At 42.0% G+C, this 27576-nt stretch overlaps 1 protein-coding gene across 8 annotated transcripts in view; it reads left to right on the top strand.

Moving 5' to 3' along the window:
• The window catches only part of LOC135913063 (rho GTPase-activating protein 23-like), a 163993-nt gene that overhangs the window by 63548 nt on the left and 72869 nt on the right, over positions 1–27576 (top strand). For 7 of the 8 annotated variants that reach the window (XM_065445732.2, XM_065445728.2, XM_065445725.2 and 4 more), the window contains exons 2-7: positions 5739–5838; positions 10683–10826; positions 11605–11641; positions 15738–15915; positions 22991–23045; positions 24323–25343. In XM_065445732.2, the coding sequence (XP_065301804.1) occupies positions 5791–5838; positions 10683–10826; positions 11605–11641; positions 15738–15915; positions 22991–23045; positions 24323–25343 (1483 nt within the window). In that variant the 5' untranslated portion in view covers positions 5739–5790. The remainder of the gene's footprint in view (positions 1–5738; positions 5839–10682; positions 10827–11604; positions 11642–15737; positions 15916–22990; positions 23046–24322; positions 25344–27576) is intronic. The other variant, XM_065445731.2, reaches the window with a different exon arrangement.

Genomic DNA, 27576 nt, shown 5'->3' on the forward strand with positions numbered 1-27576 from the left:
GTCAGTGGTGCAGATTATTCTAACTGCGACTTCAGAGCAGAGTGCCCGTTCCTAGCTTCCTTCTAGTATGAAGTTTGCAGATGTTTAATGCACAGTCAACATTTTGACTAGTAAGACATCATATTTTTCACTAAATTTTAGTATTTTTTGGCTTCAACTCCAGCATTTTTCAAATACATATCAAGGTTGACAGGAAGGTCTGCATTAAGGCTATGCAACAAGTAAACTTTTCAATGCCCTATAAGAATTGTAAAAATGCTTTTTCTTTTTTAAGGCACTTATTACAGGCATATGCTGGGCGCTGTTGACTGACTTATTATTAATTAATGGCTGGAAACTAAATTATCGGCATGTGGCATCTAAGTGTCATTGTGCATTCCATAATAGAAAAGAGGCTTGTTTGGACCTTTAACTTGCAAGAAGTTTGAGCTGTTGATGCCAGGCCTCGAGGCACGAGTAAACTCCTGTGGCTATCACTTGGTCAAATATATCAGAAATATTGCCCACACGTGCCTATCCTGCAGCTACCTTTTCCTTCACATCTGTCACGAGCACTTGCTCGGCTTTCATGGGTCTTGTTTTGGTGTCACTCATTTGTTCGCAGCACATTGTGTTTTCCTTATCATCTGTGTGTCTGCCTTGTTTATTGCTTACTTTATCTTGAGTCGTTAAACCTTCAAGGCTTTTGCTGGGCTGATATAACTGGCTCTTGAACAGCAGCTCTTTTTTGTGGCCACAGTCTTTTGCTGAGCTTCCGTATGGCAGTGTTGTCAGCTTGTTTTAGTCATACGCCTAAAAGACAGTGCATGTGCTTGGCAAAGAGAGCTTGAGTGATAAGCTTCTGTATTATGTCAGAATTTGCTGACTCACTCAGCTATATATTCAATACATGGCAACCTTTTCACTCCAGATAGGCAGCCACAACACATTTTGTTTTGTGCAAATAGAACTTTCCCATTAGAGACAGAAAGGGCTGCATCTTGTCATCTGTAAATGTAGGCAGCTAGAATACTTGCATATAGTTCAACACAAATCACAACAGTACACACAGTTCACGAGGCTGGATTTTAAAAATAGAACGGCTGATCTTGAATAAATGAAACTTTTTTTTTTTGCTTATGTCACATTGACTTGCTTGGTGTCACCGCTGGCTGCACAATTAACTTTTTTTTTACTTTATGCTTGGTCTGCAAAAGTCGGGTTTTCCAATTCCTGGGTTGGCAGGAGCTATTTCGGTGCTGCTATTGCCTCAGCTGCTGCTATGGGCGGCAACAGCTATGTTGGTTTCAACGGGATTTATGATTGGCATGCTATCTTTACTTGTGCTCTGCCTTTTTTTATTTAGCTCATGCTCTCTGCTTTTTCCCCCCAAATTCTTTATGTTGAACTTCACTGGATGGTGGGCAACCGTGTTGTAGATAACGATGATTAATAAGAAAAGGCAGTATCAAAGCGTTTATTGTTTTGCACAGCTTTGGATTGATTTGGCCTTAGCTCCACTTTAATCGCTGTCCATTCTTTGCCTAATGCTTAGAGCACAGTGCAGCATTTAGGATATGACAAATTTAATGATGACAACCATAATAGTCGTGAGTAGCACAGCACCTGAACTGAATCACCTGTAGCAGGTCGTCTCTAGTATAATATAAAGTACAAAGAGCACAGGCTGGTATAATGTGAATATTCCTTTCACATGATTCTGTTTCTTCCTTATCATCAACTGCTAAGAGGTAGCTGATCTCTCTGATAAGGGGGCTGAGCGTTGCTCATACCAGCGACAAATTCTGAAAAAGGAATAGCATTGGAATAAAATCATTATCCTGGCCCAAAGCTGTGCTTATCTGTAGAAATACCTTAAAAATGATGGTGATATGCAAATACAAGGGTAACAGAAACGTTACTTGACAGCACATGTATATATGAGGCTATCTGTAGTTACCCTGTCACCTCTAGACATTCCTTTGTGCCCCTGTTCCTTTAGAGAAAACATGTGGCAGAACCCACCTCTCGATAACTGTTGACGGTAATGCATTAGAATTTAACCAATATAGGGACACAATGTATTGCCACCGTTGAAATGGGTTATGTAAGAGGCATGTACTGCAGTGGGATTCCTTTTTTGCGCTTCCCTAGGAACACTCGGGGCCATCAAGCGCCGCTACCATTGTGAAGTTTGCACGTGGCCTCTGAAATGCATGGCATGCCGGTGCTTGCCAATACTGAGAAACGTGCCATGTGGCAACCGGATTCCTTTCTTGTGCTTCTTTCTGGACGCGTTGCGCCATCTATTGGCACTGCCGAGAAATCAGCGCGTGACTTTCCAAGGCGAGAAGCGTGCTGCACCTCTGCCTTCAAACGCCGAGCATTGTTCCCTTGCTTGCCGCACACTCATTGGCTCCAACTCAGTAATCCAAGTCAGCGAGAGGTTCATCGAAGAGCGACACATACCCAGTACATTTGTGGCGCAGCCTGCTAATGCTTTGGGTGGCTGTCCTTGAGGAACGCTTGTGATGACGGCTTGATGATGACGGAGACATTCAAGGGATCTTTTTCATCATTGTAGAGCGGAGCATTCCCATTGGCACATACCTAGTTAGCCTAGTTGGCGTCAAAACCAATTACTGAAGAGTGGCACACACCTATTGACCCAGTGACCCAAGTTAGCATCGAAGAGGTTCATTGGAGACCCACACAGAGTGAGTGGGATACCCAGTACTTTAAGCCGGCATCAGGGAGCTTCTTCGAACAGCAGTACTTACCTAGTCCTCCGTCTACAGTGACCCATGTCGGTTTGAAAGAGGTTTGTTGGAGAACGGAACGTATGCATACATTACCACATACTCAGTGACCCAAGTTGTTCCAATGGTTGTTGTGGAACCCTGTTCCACAACAACCCTGTTCCACGCAGCACAATTTGTGGTGCCATCCACTGATGCTTTGGGTTGCTGTCCTCGAAGAATCCTTGTGATGAGGGTATTTAGCCACTCAGTGTCGAAAAAATTTAAGGGATATTTTTTGTCATTGTAGTACATGGCACATTCACAGTGCCACATACCTAGTTACACAAGTTGGCATCAAAGACACTCATTGAAAAGCAGTACGCACCTACTGGCACATACCCAGTGACCCAAGTTGGCGCCCAATTGGTGCCAACCAGTCCTGCATCTACAGTGACCCATGTTGGTCCAATGGTTGGTTTTGAACCCTGTTACCTCAGCACAGCAGCTCAATGCGCTAGCCATTCTACCAAGGACTACCCAGTGACTTAGGTAGGCAGGAAAACAGTCATATAAAAACAAACAAACAAACAAACAAACAAACAAACAGGAAGATAAGCCTCTGAAAAGTGTGTGAAGTACCTAAAGAATGCCAATGCATTAATAAAACTTGCTGAACTTGTAAAACAGGCTCAAAACTATCTGGTTAAGGCACACAACTAGTTGAAAGAATTGTTGATCTAGTTGATTGGTCATACATCTATTTCTGGTGTCAAAAGTACACAACGCAGAGTCATACATTCCCCGCGCTTATACTTTCTTTTTTCCTTGGTGCTATTTTATTGAGATTGTTTCTGAAGAAAAGTTTTTAAACAATAAACCTTGAACAATACCATAGGTATCGATGGTTAATCCGCCGTGCCAGTGCATGAATAAACTTTCCGTCCCAGTTCTCACAAGGGCGTTTGTTGGCGACAGGCTGTGTTCGCTTACTTCCAATGGGCTCGCCCTTCTCTTCATGACCTGGTACCTCCTTGTGTTTTACTTTTTTTTCCTGCCCCGTTTGTATTTGTGAAGTGTAGTGTAGGGCCATTACAACTCGTGCAGGCTGCCATTTCGTCTCGACAATGGCTCTCTTAGCCTGGCACAACAGAAGCAAGTAGGAGGAAATGATCCTTTCCGCGCCTTAAAAGACGTTGTGTGCGCCTGTGTGTGTCCCTTTGTCACTTGCCTCACAGCAAGAAAAAAACAACAAAGCAAGAGGGAGGGCAAGCACCTTTCTTCGCCTGTCATTTGTGGCGTTTTTAGCAGTTGCCAAACACACTTCGGAAAATTCCTGAAGGAGACAGGCTGAGCAAAATAAAGAGAGACAGTGGAGCCCGGTCTGGAGGGCCTGCTCTCTTAGGAATGTGCCACACATTTGATGTGTTTACTCGTTCAGACCTCGTTCCAAAGTCTGTGATGGAAAGTGGGCTGCTCTGTTACCGCTGCAGTTAATTTTCTTGCATTTTTTAAATTTGTTTTTCCCCCAAGTTTTTGATAGATGCCTGAAATGAAGGCATCTTGCTCATGTTTTGTTGCATTTCATATGACGCTATATAGCATGTGTAGTTCTTTCACAAGCTCTGCTATAATATGAGGAGAACAAGTACACATTGAGCAGCTTGTACTGACTGGCAACATCATTGACTGCATTGAAAAAAGAAAAAAGAAAACTTAAAAGGAACTACATTGCTTGAAATGCATCAGTATTCTCCTTGTTTCCTGTTTGTTTTATTATACTCAGCTGTGAGTTAGCCAGGATTTTATTTCAGAGGGTGTTTTTTTTTTCTTCTTCTCCTCCCCACCTTTTCTTTTTCCAGAATGTTATGAATATCTGATACGTGCATCATGTGGTAGGCTAAGAATTGAGTGTGGGGTTTGGACCCTACACCCCCAATTACTTACGCTACTGTTCTTGTGCTCACATTGAATAGGGAGGGGAGCTGTCTTGCTCTAAATTCTGCCCGTGTTCCTAGTGGTTTCATGTACATCCTAGCCATCCTTTGAAATATTTGCTGCATAAGCAAACACCTTTTTCCTCCCTGCAAATTGGAGGAATTTTTCATTTCTAAATTGTGGGGTTTTTTGTACCAAAATTACGATCTCATAAGGCACACCATTTGGAAGATTGTTTTCAGGAAACACACACAAATTGTTTAATTTGACTGTGTGACTGTATACAACATTGTATATAAATCTGAAGGTGTTGGTCGCAGTACCAGGTGCTGTAAGCCAGCGCAATAATTTTCTTAAATATCTGAATTCCAGCATGTGACTTAGCTGCATAGGCAGTACTAGATATGAATAAACAACCCCTGCTTAACATGAGTGACTGTGCTCACAGCTGAAAAGTTCTTATATAGATGAGGCGTGCTAGCTCAGCTACACTCATTTGTTATTTTCGTGCTCTGAGCTGTTACATTGAGAGATTGTAGAAAATGTTTTGGCCACAGAATTTTTGAAACCATCAACAATAGCAATGGCAGGGGTGAGGGCAAGCAGATTGTTAAAATCTAAAGGCAGAATGCATTCTGGTACTGCAGTTTTGTAGCAGATTATCTGCCTGCTTTTGTTAGTAAACTGCAAGAAACTATAAAAACCATCAAAAGCCAACTGCTAACCATTCGGAATCGGTTAACCTACTGTAATATCCCGAGAGATAGTCCACCTAAAATCGAGAGACAATTAAGTGAAAATATGAGGTAGGCTAACTTTCATTGTGGTGGGTAACTTTCAAGTGGGTAACTATCGTTTTTTTTTTCTAAGCTGGAAGATTAGGCAAGGTTGAGTTATCTTTTGAGGGTGGAGCATCTGGAGATTTTACAGTAGTCTAGTTGGTCTCAGTCCTCTCGGCAGTGATGTTCTCAAGCTTTTTTGGAATTGAGGTGGGCTGAGTGTAACATTACGAGACAGCGTGATGCAGTTCCCAGAAGTTCGTTGTTACTCACTGTTCTTGTATTTTCTCTATGTCTTGTGCAGGATGGGGAGGGAAGCGTAGCCGTTTCTAGTCTTAAGGCCACCGGTGGACAGCATGATGTCCAAGGGTGGAGAAGGTGACATCTCGTCCTGGACAAACCAAGTGAGTTAGCACATGTCACTTCATTATATGGGCTGCTTCAATTGTGCCTGTCTTAGTAGTTAAGTGCGTAAGAATTGATACAAGATGATGCTTTTGCAGGTAAAGATTCATAGCATCTTTCGTAGATTCGTAGTAGCTGGTGAAAATTAATAGTAATGTTATAAATGTGCATTAACTTGCACTAAGCTTCTAAAGGGACGCCAGAGTTGAACTGTATTAGTAAAGTATGGAAAAAAGCCATTCTTACCAAGATGCTTAGTAAGCCAGAAAAAATGGACCTTGAAGTTCCCGCACCAGCTCAATTTGTTGACAGGGGTTTTGTTGGCATCTGCTCGGGGCTCAGTACACTTATTGATCAGTAAAGATAGACTCCATTGCATTCTAAAGGAGCCAAAGACTGAGCTTAGCAAATTAAGCCTTTGGCTCCTCTGGAATGGAAGATCTTTTACTGAGCCAAATACAAGAGAAAATTTTGAAATCCATAGTCACACTGATATACCAGCACTGGAGTTACGGTGCAGAAAAAAAAAAAATGAAAGAGAGATCGTGGCTTTCATTTTCTTTTCTAATAATCAACCTACCATATTTTCCCAATTTTAACACACCCCCGATCTAACGGGTGTTAAATTTTCACAGGTTTGAAGTAAGCAAATAAAAGTGCACCTGAATGTAATGTGCACCTGATTTATAAAGGAAAAAAAAAATATAGCATGTCCCCCATGTTCATGATAAGAAGAAATGGGATGTGCAGAATTTCGCTGCAGAATTCTGAGGAATTCGCAGGAGGGACACTTTTTTTTTTAATGAGCTTTCATAATGAAAATGGTGCTTCACCGTCGCCATTTGTGCTTCATAGGCTGTTGATACCAAGCGCACAGGTCACAGTCGAGCACTGAACGAACCCACGGGAGCACTGTGCCACGTGAAAGAAGCGAAATGAGCCAGCCAAGCAAGTTATCATCACATTGGAGCATGCGGCAGGTGTTTTAGTGTTCCCGATCCACCTGTGCTCTGCAGGCAGAGCTGCTGAACAAGCGTTCATTGGTTAAGAACTACCAGAAACAATATGTTCCCAGCCAGCACGCTGAGACTCTGATGTCCCTTGTTGGACTGACTATTCAAGAGGGAAAAAAAGTGAAGAGAATGGCTTCACAAAGAGTTAAATGGTTGAGACTGGATGCTCTCTTCTAGTTTGTTTTCCTCCTGCATGTTCATGAAAACGTGCTTTGACGCCATCTTGTGAAGGCAGTGATGCCTCTGACTACTTTGATGGTAGGCTGTTGCCAATGGTGTGAATGCAGTTTTGGCTTCATATCTAATTGGAATGCACAGGTAACTTTTGGACCCATTTGAAAAAAAAAATATGTGCATTTCAAGTTTGGGTAAATATGGAATTAAAGGTCCCCTCACCAGGTCTGGCCATTTTGAGCTGACGAGCACAGAACATACAATGTGCTCTAATGATTATGTTTGCAAAGTATTACATTGCTACGCGCCGCGAAAAGGTATGAAATTTTAATCCAAACGCCGTTTTCCCTTTCCCTCGCTGCGACTGCGTTCCAAGTCGGACAGTGACACACTCATGTCCCTGCGCCTACGTACTCGTGTCTACAGTGTGACATCGCTTGTGGTTGCACGTGACTTCGAGAATTATTCAAGGCAACATCTGTTATTTGTGTGATCCGTTGCTGGAATTGATGAATTGAAGTTTAGAGAAATAATAAAACACACAAACGGAATGTCTGTGTGTGTTTTGTTTTACTTCGCACCGAAGCAAGCGAGATGTACTTCTGCTTCGTCTGGTTGTTTCCACGGCCGTGCGGTCACGTGTGCAGGTACCAAAACTATGCCATTTTCTACCGTGTTCCAGCGCATGATTATGCTCTGCGATCTGCTTGTTCTGTCTCAGTATTCGTGTACCACTGAATTACACCGCTAGTCATGTTTCCTTGTGCACAGCACGCAAAATTGTGCACTGCGCAAACGAGACAAAAGCTCGCACGCGGCACCATCAGTGGAAGTGCAGAAAAGGAATTTTGCTTGCGGTGGCTAGACGGGGTGAGGGGGAGAGAGCTTCTTGCTTGGCAGTGGAGCCTGCCTGCTGAAATCATGGGTTCGCAGCACTGACATATTTCTATCTCGGCTATTAATGAGCCAATTTGAAAAATTTTTGTGGCAGAACGCTCCCTAGAGGACACGTAACAAATTCCAGTGTATAACCAAAATTTGCTATGGGGGCTGGTGAGGGGCCTTTTAACACAAAATTAGAAAAATTAGGATGCAGTAAGTTTGGAGCAATACTTCTCAATTTACACTGATTTACTCTTTTACAGTGAAGGCTGTTTATGGCTAGGGTTCCATGCATATTTCGTGTCCATCAACAAATGTGTATGAGCAAAAACTAGCATTATCAGCAATGGCTCGTGCCACTGCTTGTGTATTCGTTGCCATCTTCTACCACAGCTGGCTCGTTTGCGCCCCTCAGCGTAACTGCACGAATGTGCTTGTGCCACTGCTTGCGCATTTTTCGTCGTCGTCTTCTTCCACAGCTGCCTCCGCTGCCACTCATCGTGCCAGCGTTCCCATAGTGCCCCTCTCTCTGCAAAGGCGCTGACGGCACTAGCCCACTGCCAGTCTGTGCAGTGATTTCAGTCTCAAATCCTTTGCTGCAGTATATTGGGAAATGAAAACACAAATGTGTATAACGAATGTGTAACACGAAAAAATGCGGATGTATAAAAATAAATGTGTGTACATATATTTCGCCACGATGACCACTGATAAAAACAATAAATGGGTTTGTACCTTTGTTCAAAATTCTGTGTCACCTTTTTGTCATGTGCTACACAGCTTTGCTGGTCATCCACCTTCACAAAGTGGAATCGCTCATAATTTTCTCTCTTGTGTTCTTTTAATTAATTAATTTTCATTAACTCACTTTTTCATTAATCATTTTAGGACACGTGCTGCCGTTTGGGATTATGAAGGCAGCCGCTGATCTAGGCACGTTAATTTAGGAGTCATCCTGCCACCAGCACCACTTTTCAAGACATCTTTCCCCAAATTTAGTGACAATGTACATTGGTGTTCAATGTAGTTGTGTCCCACGCTGTTCCAAGATAGCTTCGTGGGGAACTGATACATGAAAAATCAATGCAATCTTCTGAAGATTTGTGGGACATATGGCTCGAAACCGGTGCTTGTCACTGGATGTATACTAAGTGGACATGTTTTTGCATCCTGAGTGGCTTTAATTTCCCACTTGCAACGTTTTGTAAAACATTAAAATTAATTAACTATTTAGAAAAAAAATAGTTAATAGCTTACTGGTGATTACTGCAGTTTCTGATATATGCCATATATATGAGCCATCAAGAAGTATCATTTTGTCTCAAGTTCAATTGAAGACTAATTGCTGTAACAGCCAGTAAATGGCAGCTATGTTGTAAAAAAAAGTGCTGGTATTCACTGCTCTCGATTTTCTTGGAGCTCTTTCTTTTTTGTATACTTACCTCTTGCCTTACAGAATAAGATAAAAACTTAATAGTCTCTGTTTGATGCTCTTGTGCACTTCTCAGTTATTTCATCTCTACCTCTTATGAACTGCGATTTACACTTGCAGTGGTCCTGTTTTTACGTAACACCTTTAGGTGCACTGGATGTACATTTCACATGGAGCCAGTACTACCATTGCTATGTGGGCACAGGGCGATTGTGGTACATGAATGAGGCCAGAAACAGGATGCAAAACACCACTTGTGCCTCAAACAAAGCATTAGTAGTTACCAAACTAGTTTGTTTCCTTGACAGGATTACAAATTGTTGATTAGGCTTCTTTGACACACTATTTTTATAAATTGTTTCAGTGTAGTCCTTTTGTTTTCAAAAAAACATTCTCATTTTGAATTCCATTCATAAATCTTTCGTATGGTGCTGTTTTGGCAACTAAACATACTTGCTCAAGCAGGATCTTGGTTTGAGCTAGTTGGAGCTAGTGTATAATCATCAGGATCACTGGACTTCTGGTTTTACATAAAGCGATTGTTTGTTCTGAATAAAGATCAGAGTGAAGTTTGATGCCTGTCCTGAAAGTCTGAAACAAGGAAGCTAGGGTGAGAAAAGCTGCGCACAAACATATTCACGATGAAGGGTGCATCTGGCATTGGAATCGGCTACCAAAGAAAATCAAGTGTTTAGTGAGGTTATGTCAGTGCAATGGCAAGTTCTCCACTGCAGTCTCTGTAGAAAGCGTAAGTTGGTGACCCATCATGGTAGCCCATTGGCTGTGGCTTTTCACTGCTGAGCTTGAAGTCTCAGGTTTGAGCCCAGCCGTGGCAGCCACATTTTGATGGGGGTGAAATGCAGACACACTTGTGTATTTAAATTTAGGTGCACGTTAAAGAGCCCCTGGGTGATCAAAATTAATTTGCATTTCTCCACTTTAACTTGCCTAGTAATCATATTGTGGTTTTAGCATGTGAAACCCCAGACATTCTTTTCTTTAACGTTGGTGTGCAAGGACAAGAGAGGTGCTTCTAGGAAATGCGTTCATAATTGGTGCTGAACTTAATCAGCATGCACAGAATCAAGCCTTATCCGGTATAGTTCATTTTTTTTAAATTATTCTAGTGTTTACTAGTGTTTGTACATATCAGCGTGTGTGCAAGCATTTGTTGGCACACAACGTGTTAGCTCAAAGACAATTCTCAATTTTGCCTGGACAGCATGTCTGTTTAACAGCACTTGGGCAGTCTGTCCTTTAGTGTAGCTGTTGTCGAATGCATTGCAGTTAGTTGTGGCTGTGTTGACAAGGGTCTCTCACACATGTGCTTGTACTTGTCTAGGATCAAGCTGCAGGCAAGAAGGAATCCAAGGAGGACAAGGCATGGCATGGGGTGAGGACGGTGGTGCTGCAGCGGTCCAGCTCAAACGAGGACCTGGGCTTTACGCTGCGGCACTTTGTGGTCTACCCTCCCGATGCCATCAAAGTGAGCATACCTTTCCTCGCATGGGGTAGCATGTCTGAGCCACATAGTCCCTGAGCGTTCACATTTTGTCCACATTTTGACCAGTGAAGCTGTGCGCTACACAGCTTCACTGGTCATCCACCTTCACAGAGTGGAATGGCTCAGGATTCCTTTTTTCAGAAACTGCATAATAAGTGAAGGCATTGCAGTGCGATTCTTCTCAGTCTTGTTTACCAAAAGGAATTCTGGAGAGTAGCACTGTTATTATTAATGAAGTACTTCTTGAAATTTGGCTGTTAGCCTGTGGAAATTTAATTACATCTTCCACTTCAAAAATAAGTCAGAAAAGCTTGCGTCACCTTTTTATCGTAGCTCGCGCTCATCCACATTTTTCAGAGGTGGCTGCAAAAGATTATAAAAAATGAATGTCATGAAGACTGTTTCTGCTTTGGTGCTCAGCCTGAAATTCAGTGGTGCATTGGTCTAGCTGCACACAGAAATACAGCTTACAACTTTGGACTTAAGATGTATGTGTGGGCTGCAAGGCAATTAAATTTTCTCATGGCTCTTGCATGTCACAAGCTCTTGGACCTTTGCGATTGATTGTATTATCAAATCATGCTGGCTAGAGCAGATTTTATTGTCTGGAGTATTGTTGCCATATATGAAGAGCTCACAAGGGCGTTAGTTAATAGCTTTGAGGATCATATTATGATAACTTTTAATCTTTATTACTCATTTGTTAACAATATCATTGTCACTAGCATAGTTCCTGAGAAGCAATTTTTGTTTCTTGCAGGCTGCCCGGTTAGCAGGAAAACACCCGACAGTTGTAGGTAAGTAAAAAAAGGAAATTGTTTTATTGTTTTGTCTATTTTAATGTTTGTCAGTGGCAAACGCTCACAGGTTTCTAACGGGAGATGATGTGACAATTTGTGTGCGGTCTCATTTGTGTTTTAAAAAAAAAATTACAGCAGGCTTACATCACTGAGAAAAGTTATGAGAGCTGCTTGTGTCATGCCCCAAGTAAACAAGATGTGTAATCTCGTTAGGATTTCTTTAGGGAAAAGATCGGGAGGTCAGAACTACCTGGAAGAGACTTGGAAAATTGCTGATGAGTCACTTCACAAGAAAATATAATGTATGATTTTAGCCAAATTTTAGGGACTTTTCACTTCATGAAGGCATTGTGAGAGCTAATGAGTGTAGTAATCGGAATAAACACTGAGTGATAACATCGTTGTAGTAGTCATCTGTTGAGAATTAATTTGAAAGTCTGCATAGTAGTTGGGAGCTCGGTTTAGTGGAGGCAAGTAATACACGTTTTGACAGGTTGAGAACGAAGAGTAAACTGGCTTTATTCCACAGTAAAACAGGTCTGCCGAGTGGCAGTGTTGGCACCCCTGTTGGGCAGCCACCTCGCATCCCAAGAAAGAGCAGGGGGCAATGACCCCCACATGGAGGCCAGGCCAGGTAGATGAATTTCTCAGAAGTGGAGGACAAATCCTAGTGACAGATGGTCCCTACATAGTTCTTGCAAAAGAATAACTGAAATGAAAATGTTTTTTTTTTTTTGGTGGTGCACATGTAAAACATGAACACATAAAATAATTAGTTCCTTTGGGGGTTTCATGATCAGGAAGAAATCTGAAGTCCCATGACCATCATAAGTAGACCTGGTAGAGGTATTTTGCTTTTTCATCTAGCCTTCTTCGAGTTAAAGGTTTATGTGGTGCAGTATTAATCAGCATTGCTTCCTGCAGGAAGTGGTCAGAGTACAATTGTGAATCCACCATACTTTTTACTTGTAAGGCTGCTTGTCATTGGTTGGTCACTTTCAAACCAAATCAAATATATTGGTCCTTGACTGGAGCAGCTCAAAATACAGACTATAGTGGCTTCACCAAAGCAGTTGGGCTGTTTTGCACTGAATTACACAGAAGTATGGAAAAGAGTAGTATGAAAAATTAACTCAAATACAGCTATACATGGCATAAAATGGTAGAATGGTAATGGTAGATGGTTGAAAAGAAAGCTTGGAAATTCTTTATGGCAGCAGCTTCAGTAAGGTCCGTTTCCCTGGTACATAGCAACGATATGGCAGTCGGCAACACTATGATGTCTTGATGACAGCCTTCGCCAGCATGCCGACTCATGCTGCACATGCACATGGAACACCTAACCAGTGTAGCATTGGCAGAACTGCAACTTCATAGCATAAAAAAAAAAAAACAGTAGTGAGAAATTTAACTCATGTGCATACAAAAGCAGATACAGTGAAGACAGAGGTAATGAGCGTGAAGCGTCATAACAACTTAAATTATGTGATAGCCAGCAATATTTAACTACTACGGTTGAAGTGATGAAAATTAATATTAAACCTGTCAACATTGAAGTAATGCGCTAAGCAAAGAACACACTAGTAATGCACTTCTGCTAGTAATCTGTTGGCTATTGCTTGTTCTTGTGGATTGCTCTTGCATACATACTTTTGTATGCAAGATTTGTTTGTACTGTACATAGTTCAACAGATTATCTAAAGTGCATTGCTGCCAATTTTTACAATTTTATCATAGAATGCCGCATTTTTGGAGCTTGTTTAAGGTTGTATTGACACCAGTGATCTTTCATTTGCATCCAGTTTAGGGAAGAATGGCAAGATATACAATTACAGTAGTCGGCTGATGCTTCAGAGCCAGATTTTTTGGAACTGTTTGATTACATACTTGGACGTGTACCCACAGCACTTCACAGAACCAATGCACTCCATAGAGCCAGTGCACAATGGCAACTGAACTTTCGGCCGCTATTACATGAGTGTTTCATGTATAAACTTCACGACTATTTCCACACGTAATGCAGATTCTTAGATCATTATTGCAGATTATTGATGCAGATTCCAGCTGTGACTCTGCAGAAATGTGCCTGTTCACAACATCCCTACAAAACAGTCAGTTAATTATGTTAATTAATAAGTCGACAGTCTGAATAATACAGTCAACTTAGGTTAATTTGACCCTGACGGGTCTGATAAAACTGATCGCATTATCCACTGGGTTGAATTAAACAAGATGCAGAAAAAATGCCAAAGCATGCCACTGATTCATTTGGCAGTATTTGCCGTATTATAACACACCCTCGAATCAAATACACACCTGCTTTCTATGTGTCCAAAGTGGCAAACTAATCTAGAAATGACATTAAAGCTCTGAAACAATGAAATCTAATGGACACCTGATTTTTAGCACGAGAAATGGGCAAAGGGCAAGGGCAATGGGCAAGGGGCATATATATGCACAACAGTGGCCGGTTTCCTAAATGCAGCTTTGCTTCAATACATTTGTGCAGTAGAGCATACGAATGCTGCGGAGGTGGTTTTGGTATCGTGTCCAATTGCACTGTGCAGGCAATTTTCAACCCAATTTGACCCCCCCCCCCCCCCTAAAAAAAAGGCATGGGTTAGAATTGGGTAAATACTGTGATGAGACATTGTAAGCTACGGTTATTGTTTGAAATATCTTTCTATGGCAGGCCAAAAATAGTAATTTTTGACTGGATATTTCTTTTTACGTGTATCCAATGCATTTACTGTTTTGCAAGTTCTACCGATACAGACACTCCCACTAAAGGGATCACTATGGGGTCGTCATAGGGATCAGGCGCATGCGTGCCAACTGGTCAAGCTCTAATTACATGGCGAAGGTCAAATTTAGGATTGAACCAAAGTTTGGACCCATACAAATGCGTGAGTGCTGGCCGGGACCTTCAGCCAGGATTGAATTAAGTGAAAATTTGTTTTAACTGGGCTCGTATTAGCCCTTTGAGGGTCAATGACGTAAATATACGGCGCCACGAACAGGCCCAAAATGGTCGATGCTGTATATTTACGGCACCGTCTGCACATTTAAAAAGTGCGCCTATTTCCTAACTTATTCTTTTCTGGCATGTCCTGCCACTATGTGGGAATACAGGGAATTTTTTTCTCGCGTCTCCTTCTCTCGGTTTCCATTGCATGGTTTGTTTGAGACCTAGTTTGCTCCGGTGCATCTATATACTACGGCTCGCGTGTTGGCGTGAGCGCGGCCAGGCGGCAGTTTGGGTTTTGTTCCATGGGCGCTTTTGGCTTCTTGTGCTCGCAAAACTGATGGCTATCTCATTACTAATCGCTCAAAGAGCGACCGCCTGTTTCTTGCTCGTTTAGTGCTCACAGGGGTGCGCATAGGAAGGATGCTGCCGTGCATGTGTTTCCGTTTCTTTTCTTTTTTGGAGACGCTCGGCAACTAATTGCTTCTGGTTGGCGATAAGATGAAGATTAGCAGAAGTTTGTCACACGTTTTGCTTTTTTGACGGGCACACAGCCACACAGTTTCCTTGAGTGTGTTCACCTATGCAGTCTGATTACACTATGAATGCAAATATTAGTGTAAGAGCAGGAACATTTTAGAGTTGCGAAATATTCTCGTGTGCGCGTTTTCTAAGCCTTGAACTATGTGTATAACAATGCATAAAATTTGTGATTCTTGTAAGTTTATTTCCCCTTTTTATTGTTGCTATTCAGGAAAAACAGTACATATATACCAACACCAAATATTTTATTCTCACTTTACGGTCACACTAGAAAAATTCCAGTAATTTTTTTTTTTTAAATAGGTCCCTCAGAAGAATTGGAATCTGCAATAAAAGAAATCGACCCTGGGCGGTTGCATATGGTGAAAAAAATCTACCCTCAAGGTGTTAATGGAAGTCTACTGTAAAATAAGTTTTGGTATTTATAACCAAAATTTTGTATTTTTGGGCTCCGACTGCAGTATTTAAAGAAATTTTAAGTTGTCAACTCTGTAAATGTGATCTAACGGGCCAATGTTGATGGTCAGTTCAAGGTCATGTACACTATAGTTGTTCAGTATTACGAGTCCTTTGCTGGCCTTGCAGATCCGAGCTGGGACCAGCACAAACAAGAAGCCATGGACACCATCTTTGTGCGAGAGGTCCAGCCTGGAAGTGCAGCTGACAGGGCAGGCCTTGTCACGGGCGACCGTATTGTCTCCATCAATGGGCAGCCTGTCACTGGACGCTCCTATGCGCAAGTCGTCGATCTCATCAAGAGGGGGTCAGTCCAGCATTTAATTTTGCGCCGTCGTGCTTTATCTGCTTTGTTTGATCCATGTCCTTGTGGTGTGATGTGCCTTGTTTCGCAGATGTCTATTCCTTCATGAATCACTCTTAGGCAACTGAGCACCCTGACTCATCACTTGTGCCTAAAGGGACATCGAAGAGAGAAATGAGTTGAGCTGTATTTATTTATTTGTTTATTTATTTATTTGCCGTTTATTTATTTATTTGCCATTTACTTATTTATTTATTTAAGTTGTTGCCTGCGCAACTCGTCGTAACTCTTACACAATGCTATCACTTCCGCGACAGTGTGAGGACTCTTGGATAATAACATTTGAAATGCGTCGTCCTCAATACCCTTCAATATATGTTTGATCTTCTCCTCCTCTGACATCGACGTGTTCACCCGTTTGCAAAGGTCGACAATGTCCTCAATATAGCTCGTGAAGTTCTCTCCGGCCTCTTGGGATCCTGTGCGCAAACGTTGTCCTGCACGACATACCTTTCGTACTGCTGGCTGACCGAAAACTTGGGTAAAGCTGGTCTTGAAGACCAACCACGAAGTGAGGTCAGCTTCATGGTTCAGAAACCATAGTTTCGCAACCTTGGTAAGGTAGAATGTGACGTTTCTCAACTTGGTCACATCGTCCCACTGGTTATGGGCACTCACTCGCTCATAAGAGGAGATCCAATCTTCAACGTCTTTGTCGTCTGTGCCGGAGAAGATAGGGGGATCTCGCTGACGTAAGGCAGCGGCACAGACCAAGGTGGCAGGCACCGTTGGAGGAGTTGGAAAAGTGCATGCGTCGTCGGGCATGATGGGGGGTAGAGTGCGACTCCGAAGTTCCAGGGTGGTCGAAACCCAGCACGTCCACCACTTGCTAAGAGATTTATTACCAACAGGCGCAGACGAATAGGTAGCAGTCACAAGTGTTCGGCCAAGGACAGCAACCACGAGCTCATACCGGTAGCGATGGTGCTGTGGCGCAGGCAGGCTAGTCTTCTTCGTTACAATTTATTTATTTATTTATCCGATACCTGCAATGGCCAAAGGTGTTACAGAAGAGAGTGGCGACGAAAGGTCAAAAGTTCACAGTTACATAATGAAGTATTAGCAAATTACGTTTCAACAATACAAATAATAAAGACTATTTTGAGACCATGAGAAGAGTCTCAGTAAGCCAGGGAAAAAAAATATATATATATAAAAAATGAAAGATGGGTGGCAATGCCGCCTTGAAGTTCCCGCTCCAGCTAGACATGATGTGGATATCGACATTGTCTGCTCAAGCCAAGGTTAAGATGAGGTGGAGCAAAGATGCAGTGGTAACGTAATGAAGTAAAGTGGATGAAGTAGAGTAAAGGGGATGAAGTGGTATTCTAAAGGAACAAAGGACTGAAGTTGGCAAGTTTCGAGAACTTTCATCATGCCATAAGAACTGAAATGCGAAAAAATACTTTGTGGGACAGTACAGTAGATTTCTGCTAATTTGACTCTGGTTAATTCGATCTTTAAGTTATTTCAATCCTGACAGAAGATCCCCCTGGTTTTCATACGTTTCTTTGTGCCGAGCCTTTCATTATTTGAATCCTGAAACTGGCCCATGCTGTATGTGTCAACGTTGACTGGTCAGCACCATATTTGCAGAGTGGCAAGTTTTGAGTTGGAATCATTCCGGAATCATTATACGTTTTCAAATACCTAGTATAGAATGGCAATGGAGTGAGAGCCTGACATGCCGGAATGCAGTTGGAATGAAATGGGCACATAGTCCTGGAGCACTTAATGTTGATTTTAAGCTAGGTAAAAAGCCAGTAAATTTACTAATTGGACTAGGCTTTGCCAATTTATTACAATTCTCAACTTTTATTCAGTACAGGATCTTTCAGTACCTACCTATACATGACTACCTCTGCCCCGGTATTCTGCATTTTCGAAGACTCGGTTACCATCCTGTGTTACAATGTTGAAGTGCATTTAGAACAACAACTTCCAGTTGCGATGAAAGATTCAGTTTAGCACGAGCAAGCTTGACCTACAACACAAGGACTGAGGCCCAAAAAAGGGGAAGAAAAAAAAAAATGGTTGCACCCTGTGTGAGCTGACGGTGACTTGGAATGCATGCCACATTTTTTTCACATCGTCCAGTATGATTAAGCGCTATAACTAGTGGTTAGAGAGATGTGCTGGAAAAAAATGGTGCCTGTTGATGTTCCAGTTAATGCGAGACAAGAAAGATTGTTTTGCAACACATATCAATGCGTTTCGCCTTTATGTTAATCATCACAGTGACAGAATAAGCTAGCTGGATGCACAACATGCACAACATTGTAAGATTATTTTGTTGTTTGCTTTACTCGAATAAAAATTGTTTCTGACGAATTAAAGTTTTTTGGAAATGGGTGATTTTATTTAGTATAAGGCTAACCTTACTTGCATCATAGCTTATGCTTTGGTTGTGAACCGCATAACACCTGAGCAGCTAAAGTGATGCTAACGTCAGTGGTGGTCATAAGCAGGTAGCTATATGCTCGTATTAGCGAAATCGGTGCACCATGCAGTCTGAAATTTTCGTCATGTTTGGCTGGAAAAAAAAAGGCTTAAGAGGAAGCTTTACCTCGACTGCCCCTATCTAAATACATGTAAAAGGAGAATTCGTTTTTCTCTGCAACCACTGCACCGAATTTGATGAGGTTTGTTGCATTTAAAAGAAAAACTTAAAATCTAGTGACTGTTGGTTTCGGATTTTTTATTTAGGTCGTGAAGTTTTTATCAAAAATTAGCAAAAATCGAAAATTTTCAAAACACGAAACTATCAAGTTTACAACTCTGTAACTCAGCAATGGAAAATGATAATACAATTCTGTGAATTGCATCTCATGGAACATCTCAAGCGGACAAAATTGATATGTTACACATGAATCTCAAAAAATTTTGTAATATGAAAATGCAGCTTTTGCAGAACACTTGTAAACAACGTAACAAATTCACGTAAGATGTAAAATGAGAGATCGAATTTGTCCGCTTTCAATGATCTAATGGATGCCGTTCACGGAACCACGATATCTTTTTTTGATGCAAAGCTATGAGTTTGTAAACTTTGTGCTTCTCTTTTTTTCAGACTTCCGCATTTTTTAAATTCTTGCAACAGAACTCATGCCCTAAATCGAAATTCCGCTTCCAGCAGTCACTAGAATTTAACTTTCTCTCTCAAATGCAACAAATTTAATTAAAATCAGTCCAGGGGTTATCTCAAAAAAACGTTTTTGTGTTTTACATGTATTTGAATAGGCCGCGTCGGAGTAGGGCCCGAGCCAAAGCTTCCTCTTCATCCTAAATTGAAGAAATACCGCATAAACATGACGAAGGAAAATTTGGATTATGGTAGCTGGACTATAAACACTATAAGTTTGCTGATAATTACTGTAAAGCTTGTTTTTTTAATATTTGTTTTGGAGAAGCCTAGAGAGTGACTGAGCTTTTGCTATCTCACTCTCTGTTTTATCTATTTGAGAGGAGCTTCGGAAGAGCGGATCACGTGGTCCATTCTTCTGAAGTGACATGTTTTGGAGATACTTGTTTTATTCTAACATGTATTTTCTGTTCGAATACATACTGTATTTATCATTGATTTGTTGTTACATCCCTAATGTAATGCCTGTATGGGCCTTTAGGCTATCTTGAATAAAAAAGAAAATTCGTATAATGATCGCAAGAATTGCATATATATATTGCGATAACACCAATTATTTGTGACTTCAACCCGCACAACTAACATAAGGGGCGCTATAACGTAAGGCTATTCCAAACATTTCTATTTCAATTCTACAATCAGCCCTCCGCGATTGGTCAAAAACGTTTTTACACCACCACCACTTTGCCTGTCTGTCATGCAATTTCACGAATACCGCGATAGCTCCCAATCTGACATGACATGTGCACCCTGATTATGCATGATACGACTGAACAAAAGAAAAATAATTATTTCTGATTTGTTGCCTTTTTGACATTAACCCTCTGCTATTGGTCAAAAGGTTTCTGGCTCCACCCACTTCACCTGTCCGTTACTCAGTGTCAAAAAACCGCTAAAACTAATTGTATCAAAGTGTCGTGTATGTGTTAAAGATGCATTAATATGTTGAAAAAACTGTATTTCTTTCTGAGTAGCCTGCCCTGTTCTCAAAGGAATATAAGATGGCTGCCGCCAAACGCTCAGGCACTGGCTACTCGCACCTGCTGGAGAGTATGGGTTTATTTGCATATCACATAACTTTTTGCATGGCTGTATAACATTATCGAACCCTTTCGGCACATATACAACATTGTTCTTCTTTGCTGAGGATCCATTTTAGCGGCATTTTTAAGTGTCCGTTGCATGCCATTGCGATTTTAGACAAGCCACCGCGAGCCAAATAAGGGAAAACAGACCAATCGCAGACACTGGCACCACCCTCTTCATCTGGTTATCTATCTTCAGCGGGCTGGCTCGGCCCCATCAAAACCCTCTCCACATGAGCATGCTCCTCGCCTCTTGTCAGCCAATTAGACAATAAAAACTGCTCAATGTAGGCAATGTTATTTGTTTTAAAGCAAACAAAAGTGACCTCCTATAAATGAGGCGAGCGTTTGGTTGAGCTATTCAGGCAACACTGCGGGTCACCGCCCGATGCTTGCATCCGCAGTTACATAAATTTGACGTCAGGAGGTTGGAATAAAAATGATTGGAATAGTCTTACGTTACGGGGCCCAAGTATCCACTGTTAGAAAAAGTAGGTATTAAAGAGTTTACAGGGAGAAACAAAGTGCAAAGATTACAGGCCACAAAACAAGTTTGTTCTGATTCGGAAAAAATAGTAGTTAGCAATATTTGTAGTATTGTTAAGACTTCAAAAGTATATTTTTTAGTTATTAGGCATGCAAGCAGTAAACGATTATAGAAAAAGTGTTTCATTTACTGAAATTGGAGGAATGGAATAGAGTAGCTCAGCCACTCCAGGAGTAGGAATGGTGCAGCTCCCAGCATTCTGAAGCAGTGGAATTATGGGAATCTTAACTCTCCGGAATAGAGCGGAAATAAAATGGAGGGCCCCACTCCACATCTCTGCTCAGCACGCACGTGCCCGACTCTATAAAGGTGACCACAATTGTGACCTCATTAACTGACGAAATGCCAAAAGTAGCTGAAAATCGGCATTTTCAGGCTGCCATCAGCAGAGTTTGATGTGAAAACGGTAGCTCACAAACAATTATGCATTTTTTCTCATTCTAAGGTGCACCTTATTTCTAAAAAAATGCACCCGAAAATTGCCTGTGCATTACAGTCGGATAAAAAACAAAAACTAAATTTGTGGCATTCGCAACAGTCTACTGTCAGGGAGCCATGGTCATTGCCACTGTCGTCTCAGGATGGCAACAGAACAAGTTTTTGCGTAGGTTGGTGATGACGATGTGCTGCTTTCATTACGAAGCTCATTCAAAACGGAATTAATTTTACGTGCTAAACTAGTGACTTCAAAGCTGCAGCACATATTTTTAGCATGTCGGTGTCTTGCATGCTCTGTAGGGCCAACTGCCAAAATGGTTAGTCTAGCGGCAGGCACCATCTATATATAGGTAGCTCACAATGTTACAGGGTCATAAAAAAAAAATGCTGATTACTAAACATTGTGGACCACACACAGACCACACATGTTATGGCCCATAGTGATAAAGAGCTGTCTGAAGTGACAACTGGACTAAGTGCAACTCAATTTCTATCCTGTGAAAGTAAAGTGTGTGGGTTTCATCTTTTCCTGATTGCCAGAATTAGAGGCATGCTACGTTTTTTGTTATAATGTCATCATCATCATCATTTATTTTTCCTTAAGGACCCTTGTCGGGGTATTACATAAGGGGGGTTACAGAAGATAAAGATAGAAACAAAGATATGATTACAATTTCTTACAAGACTCAGCCTGTGGATTTGCATTAAAACAAACAAACAAACAACAACAATAACAACAGCAACAACAACAACAAAAAAGTCAAGAGGCACACTGAATAGAATGCAAAAGCAAATCAGCAGAACAGTCACGATGTGAGATGGCAATCGCAAAAGAATGAAGGCACAGCACGGTCATTATAAGGTTAGGGTTTAAGGTGATCAGTAAGCAGCTGCTTGAAGATAATGGGTTTGCGCTCATTGACAACTCTATCTGGTAAATTGTTACACTCTATAATGGTGCTTGGCAAAAACGATTGATTAAAGGAAAATGTTGAACCATGCAAGCGCTGGATACTGCAAGAGTTAAAAAGGCGACGAGATGTACGGGTTGGTGGGATTAGAAGCCTCCCATGCAGTTCGAGGAAGTTATAATAAAGTCACTGGAAAAGGCACAGTTTCGCAATTTTCCGATGCAACACCAATGGTTCGAGTCCTAGAGATGATTTAATCGCACTGACACTTTCTTCACGGCTGTACCTGGAAGTGATGAATCTAGTGGCACAATTTTGTACTGATTCTAACATATTAATTAAGTAAGCTTGGTGCGGGCTCCAAATAGCTGAGGCGTATTCAAGTTTACTTCGAATAAAAGTTTCATAAGCTAGTTTTCTTGTGGATGAGGGGCACAGCGCAAGGGTACGTCTGACGTAACCAAATGATTTATTAGTGTCGGTAGCCAATTTTGTTATTGTCGGACCAGGTCAACTTGCTATTAATAGTGATACCGAGATAACGATACGATTCAACGGTGAATAGGGCTGTCGAGTTTAAAAAGTACGGGTGATTCTGGTGCACATTATATTTAGGTAGACATTGTTTTCAACTTTGAACTTGTAAAGACTGGTGCACATTTGATTCAGAGGTGCTTTAAAAGTGGGTAAATGACTGCTGTTTTTTACGTCTCTTCTTTTAATTTGACCCACCACATAATTAGATCAATAACGTCGGTCGTCGGTCCTATTAAGCTCGAATTAATGAAAGTTGATTGTATATTCTCAATGGAAGACTAATGCTATTTCAATAGTAGCCTAATACTAATGGACTAATACACAACAGAAGGCTAACACTGTTCCTCTTCTTTTGCAGGGGTCTGTCTGTACAGCTTCTGGTTGTTCCCAAAGAAGATGACATCCTTCAGCTTGTAAGTTTTGCACTAGCAAGTGTTTGGCATACTATACTAGAGTCACAATAGTGTTATTTGTGGTCGATGGTGCCAAGCCATGTGCTGCGACTTCCAATGGTGCTGAAAAGCTGTAATATTTTTGCCCATTTCATTATCATTCAATTTCCCCTATGATACAGTACACTTCCTGTAATTCAACTCTGGTTAATTAAATTTTTCGGTTAATTCAGACCCAACTGAAGGTCTCAGCCGGTGCCCATAAACTTTTATGGGCCCAAACCTCCGTTATTTCGATCCTAAAATTGACCTTTGCCAAATTTTTCGACCTTGGCTAGTTAGTTTCGCCGCAATACAGCCGTGTTGTGCAGTGAAGCATATGCAATTAATTGCGATGAAACATATCGCATCAGTCCCAGACGGATGCCTCAGTACCTAAATAAAGTACTTCATACCATACCATACCATACCTAGAATAGAGAGGGGCCACTGTCACGTGAAAGGGCATGCGTTCCTTGACTATGTAGGCATGCATGCAATGTCTCTGGTCATGGTATGAGCACATAGATGCCTAATAATCTTACCAGCAGCCATTCAGAGCTGTTTCTAATGTTGCTGTCTTGATTTATGCCTTCCTTTTGCTCACCATGCGTGTCTAATGTATGAGACCGTTAACAGGGCCTAGTATGCATTCCTTCAATATATGTGTGTGTATGTGCCATGCATTTAGAAACAGAGAAAAATTTTGTGTTGGGAAAGCTAGTGATAAAGACAGTAAGATGGCAAAACTTCATAACTTTGAGGGTACATTTAAAGCCAACAAAAGAGTGGGGGTCTATCTGAAATTCTGAAAGCCTGCCAGTAAACTTATTAGGGGTGTCGGTGCTTGTAATGTGATTGGAGATGGCACACGTGCATGTGTAAACTATGGAGCACGTGCTATGTCCCCAACAGTTGCATCTTTCACTGCTTAATATGCTTCACCACGTGAGAGTTGTAGAGTGGTGAAGCTAACTTTCAAAACAAATACGGTCAAGCGAATCAACAGCGTGTTTCGGCGTTATTTCTGTCATTAGTTTAATTTGACCCGTTGGATAATTCGACTATTTTCGACGGGCTCGTCCGGATAGAATTAATCGAATTCAACTGTAATTGCGTTATTGACCTACAACAACCACATGTGCTGACTTTCTGTGCCCTAGTGCTGTCTCGAGTGCCTTTACTTCTGCTTCGCTAATGTTCTAGTATGACACTGGATTTCTAAGCCTGAGCGCTGTTGATTTGTTTTTTTCTGGCAGTATTTTGCCAGCGCAGCCTATCAACCAGTGCGGAGGCCACCATGGCAGACTTCCCAGGCCCGTCCCAACACTGATGGCTCTTCTCTCCTTCCACCCCAGCGAGGACGAGGTGTGCCGACCTCCGAGCCCACTTCACCAGTACACTGCACTCCCTCGACGCACTTCCGGCCTGTCAACCCAGCTCGCCGTCGCTTTTTTGGCCTTGATCCATCTCCACCGCCGGCCATGACTGCGTCTGCCTCTGCTGCGTCTCCGCCACAGGGCACAACGCTGGGTGATGCCATTGTAGAACAAAGCGACCGAAGCAACCAGAGCAACTTGCTTGCCTCACAGCCCATGTCTCTCAGCTACCCGTCCTACCGAACGGCTGAAGTTGGCGTGCCCCGGCCAACCACCTCGTCCAAGATGCCTCCGAGTACAAGTGTTCCCATGCACCTGGGAACTCAGTTCCTCAAGCCAGAAGACCCTTGGTCCACCCAAGGCCAAGCAGACAGTGGTATTGGGAGCGTGGAAGACGCCGATTCTAAGCAAACAGCAACAGTAACGACGACGGTGACGACTACGACAGCAACGACTCATTTGGACATGGCTACCGACGATCATTCCTCCCTGAACCTCGTTGCACAGCGGTTACACCTTTTCGAATCGGGGGGCCTTCTTGCACGCTCACTCGAGAGGATGAAGCTGTATCGGAGTGAGCTTGCGCGGCTAACCTCTGGCTGTCCCGTGCCGATTGTGTCGGTGCGCGCAGCCAAATTCGAGGAGATGGACGGCTCGGGCTCAGATGGCCGCAGGGGAGATGGTGCATCGGAGACCTCGTCACTGTCAGCAGCACCGCCGGTGTCCTTTGACCGGCTGCTGCCCTTGTCATCACCCACATCACGCATCCCTTCATTTGACCGGTCACCTGATAGCCCCATTTTCGAAGAGAAGGGGTTCTCCTCATTACCTGACCAAAGCACCCTTGCCAGAAGCAATGAGGGGAGCTCGCCGAACCTTGACAATGGCGCTGTCTGCCAAAGTGAGTGTTGCTGTTCATGTTTCTTTGCTTTGGCTGCACTGCTGTGCTATATGAATTTAAGGCCCTGCAAGACCACTGTTTTCTTCTTTCCTACTTTTCAATCCTCGCAATGTTTTGTAGGCGCAGTTAGATCATCAGCTGCACATTTTTATAGCCAAAGAGGAATATGACAATCGGCAACATTTTTGAGAGAGAGTACAGTGCACATTCGCAGGCACTTTGGCAGTACAGAACTTACGGTATTCACTCATGTACAACCTGCCATTTTCTTTCCCCCGGATTTCTTACAAGGTTTGCGGCTTTACATAAGGCAGGCTTATGGCTGCTCACTGAAGCCTTGAACTGCGGTCAAAGTGCTATGCAGAATAATGCGACCACTAGCAGCCGACTACAAATGCACACACATTTAGTTGTACTCGCCTCTTGTTTTGCCCTTGTCATTTAACAAGCTCGCCTCATCAGCTCTCTCCCAAAGCTGGTCGTTCTCCATGCTACCCATCACTGTCCAAGTTTTCCATCACCTTGAAGCTCTTGATGAAATAACGAAACCACACACCATGCGTTTAAAATCTAGATTCACACTTCTTGCAGTGATGTGCTTTTGAAGTGCCCGAAAGCAAGATGCAGCTAAACAATTCACATCAGCACAGCCGATAGAGTTGAAGCATGCTGGATCTATTCTGCATAATCGTGATGTGGCATGAAGTGGTGGGTGATATGGTGATATGGATGTGGTGCAATGACGATGATGATGCCGTCATCGGCAGTGCATTAACTGGTTCCACCTAGTAATGGCTTGTGCAAATCAACCATCACGAGATTATGAACGTTAAGCTTATTTAAACTTTTTTTTAAATGTTTCCTGCTCCAGAGTGGAGACCTTACACGAGGTTGCATTTTGCACAAAGATGGACCTTACATAAATAAATGTGATGAACAAGGATAAAGGGAACTGAGGGTTTCAATATATTTATTGATCACATTATAAGGAGCCAACAACCAAAGACGCCAAGGACAAAATAGGGGAAATTACTTGTACTTACTAATTAAGTCAGAGTAATGATAAATCAGCGTGATGTAAATGAATATGTAAATGGCACTGGATGGAAAAACAATGTACTCGTGATGCCTGTGGCGGAAAGGATGTTCTACATCCACCGCCAAGGTTTGTGAATGGTGGCACTAGCTAACACTCCCAGGGTTATTTCTAGTAGTAAAATCATAAATACCCCAGAAAACATATGAGAAAACGATGCCGCGGTAGCTAAATTGGAAAGTGCATCGCACGCGTAATGCAAAGACGTGGGTTTGTATCCCACCTGTGGCCAGTTGTTTTTTTCATCCACTTTCATTTACACTGATTTATCATTTCTTTAATTGAATTAGTAAGTACAAGTAATTTCCCCTATGTTGTCCTTGGTGTCTTTGGTTGTTGGCTTCTTATGATATGAATAAAGGTGGTAATACAATCTGCTGCATAATTGGAATGACTGGCCAGGTATTGCAAATCTTACAGTGGTCCTATGTGCAACTTTCTTCAATCGGCAGCTGGAAAGGTAAATTATGGAAATATCTGCATTAATGAGATGTGTTGCAAGGATTCTTCAATAATGAATTGTTCTTCACCTTGTGCGCTTGAACACAGTAACCTTTCTCCTGCACAAGGGAACTGTAGAGTCAGCATTTTAAGCATAAATCGTGTGTGTGTGTGTGGGCAGTAGTTAATCATTCATCATCATTCATTCATCATCATTCATTCATTACCATTAATTCATTATCATTCATTAAAAGCAATACATTGATGTGCACTGCCATGTGAGCAAGGGCTATACCTGCCCTGAATACATTGCCTCAATTTGTGGTCAAATAGTTCTTTTCAGAGAACTTATGAATGTGCTACAGGCATTGTGTACAGCTGGTAAAAATCAGCATGGCATTATAATAATTGTAATACAGCGAGCCTGTCTTTTGCAAGGGTGGAGCATGAAGTTGCTGTTTACTGGGCAAATCAAAGATCACTGATCCCTTGTACAAAGAATATTTAAAAAGAAAGTACACATGGCAGTTACCAATGTTAATCGCTGCCACATTACTTTCTTTATCCAGGAGCAACATTTTCTTGCATCCAAATACTGAAACCCAGGAGTATTCAGAACACCATAAAAAACTTGGAAGCTACTTATTGCACACTTATCACATGTGGAAACCCAGTGTTGTATACACAAAGCATTGT

Source organism: Dermacentor albipictus, chromosome 1 (assembly GCF_038994185.2).
Source record: "Dermacentor albipictus isolate Rhodes 1998 colony chromosome 1, USDA_Dalb.pri_finalv2, whole genome shotgun sequence".
Lineage (NCBI taxonomy): Eukaryota > Metazoa > Arthropoda > Arachnida > Ixodida > Ixodidae > Dermacentor > Dermacentor albipictus.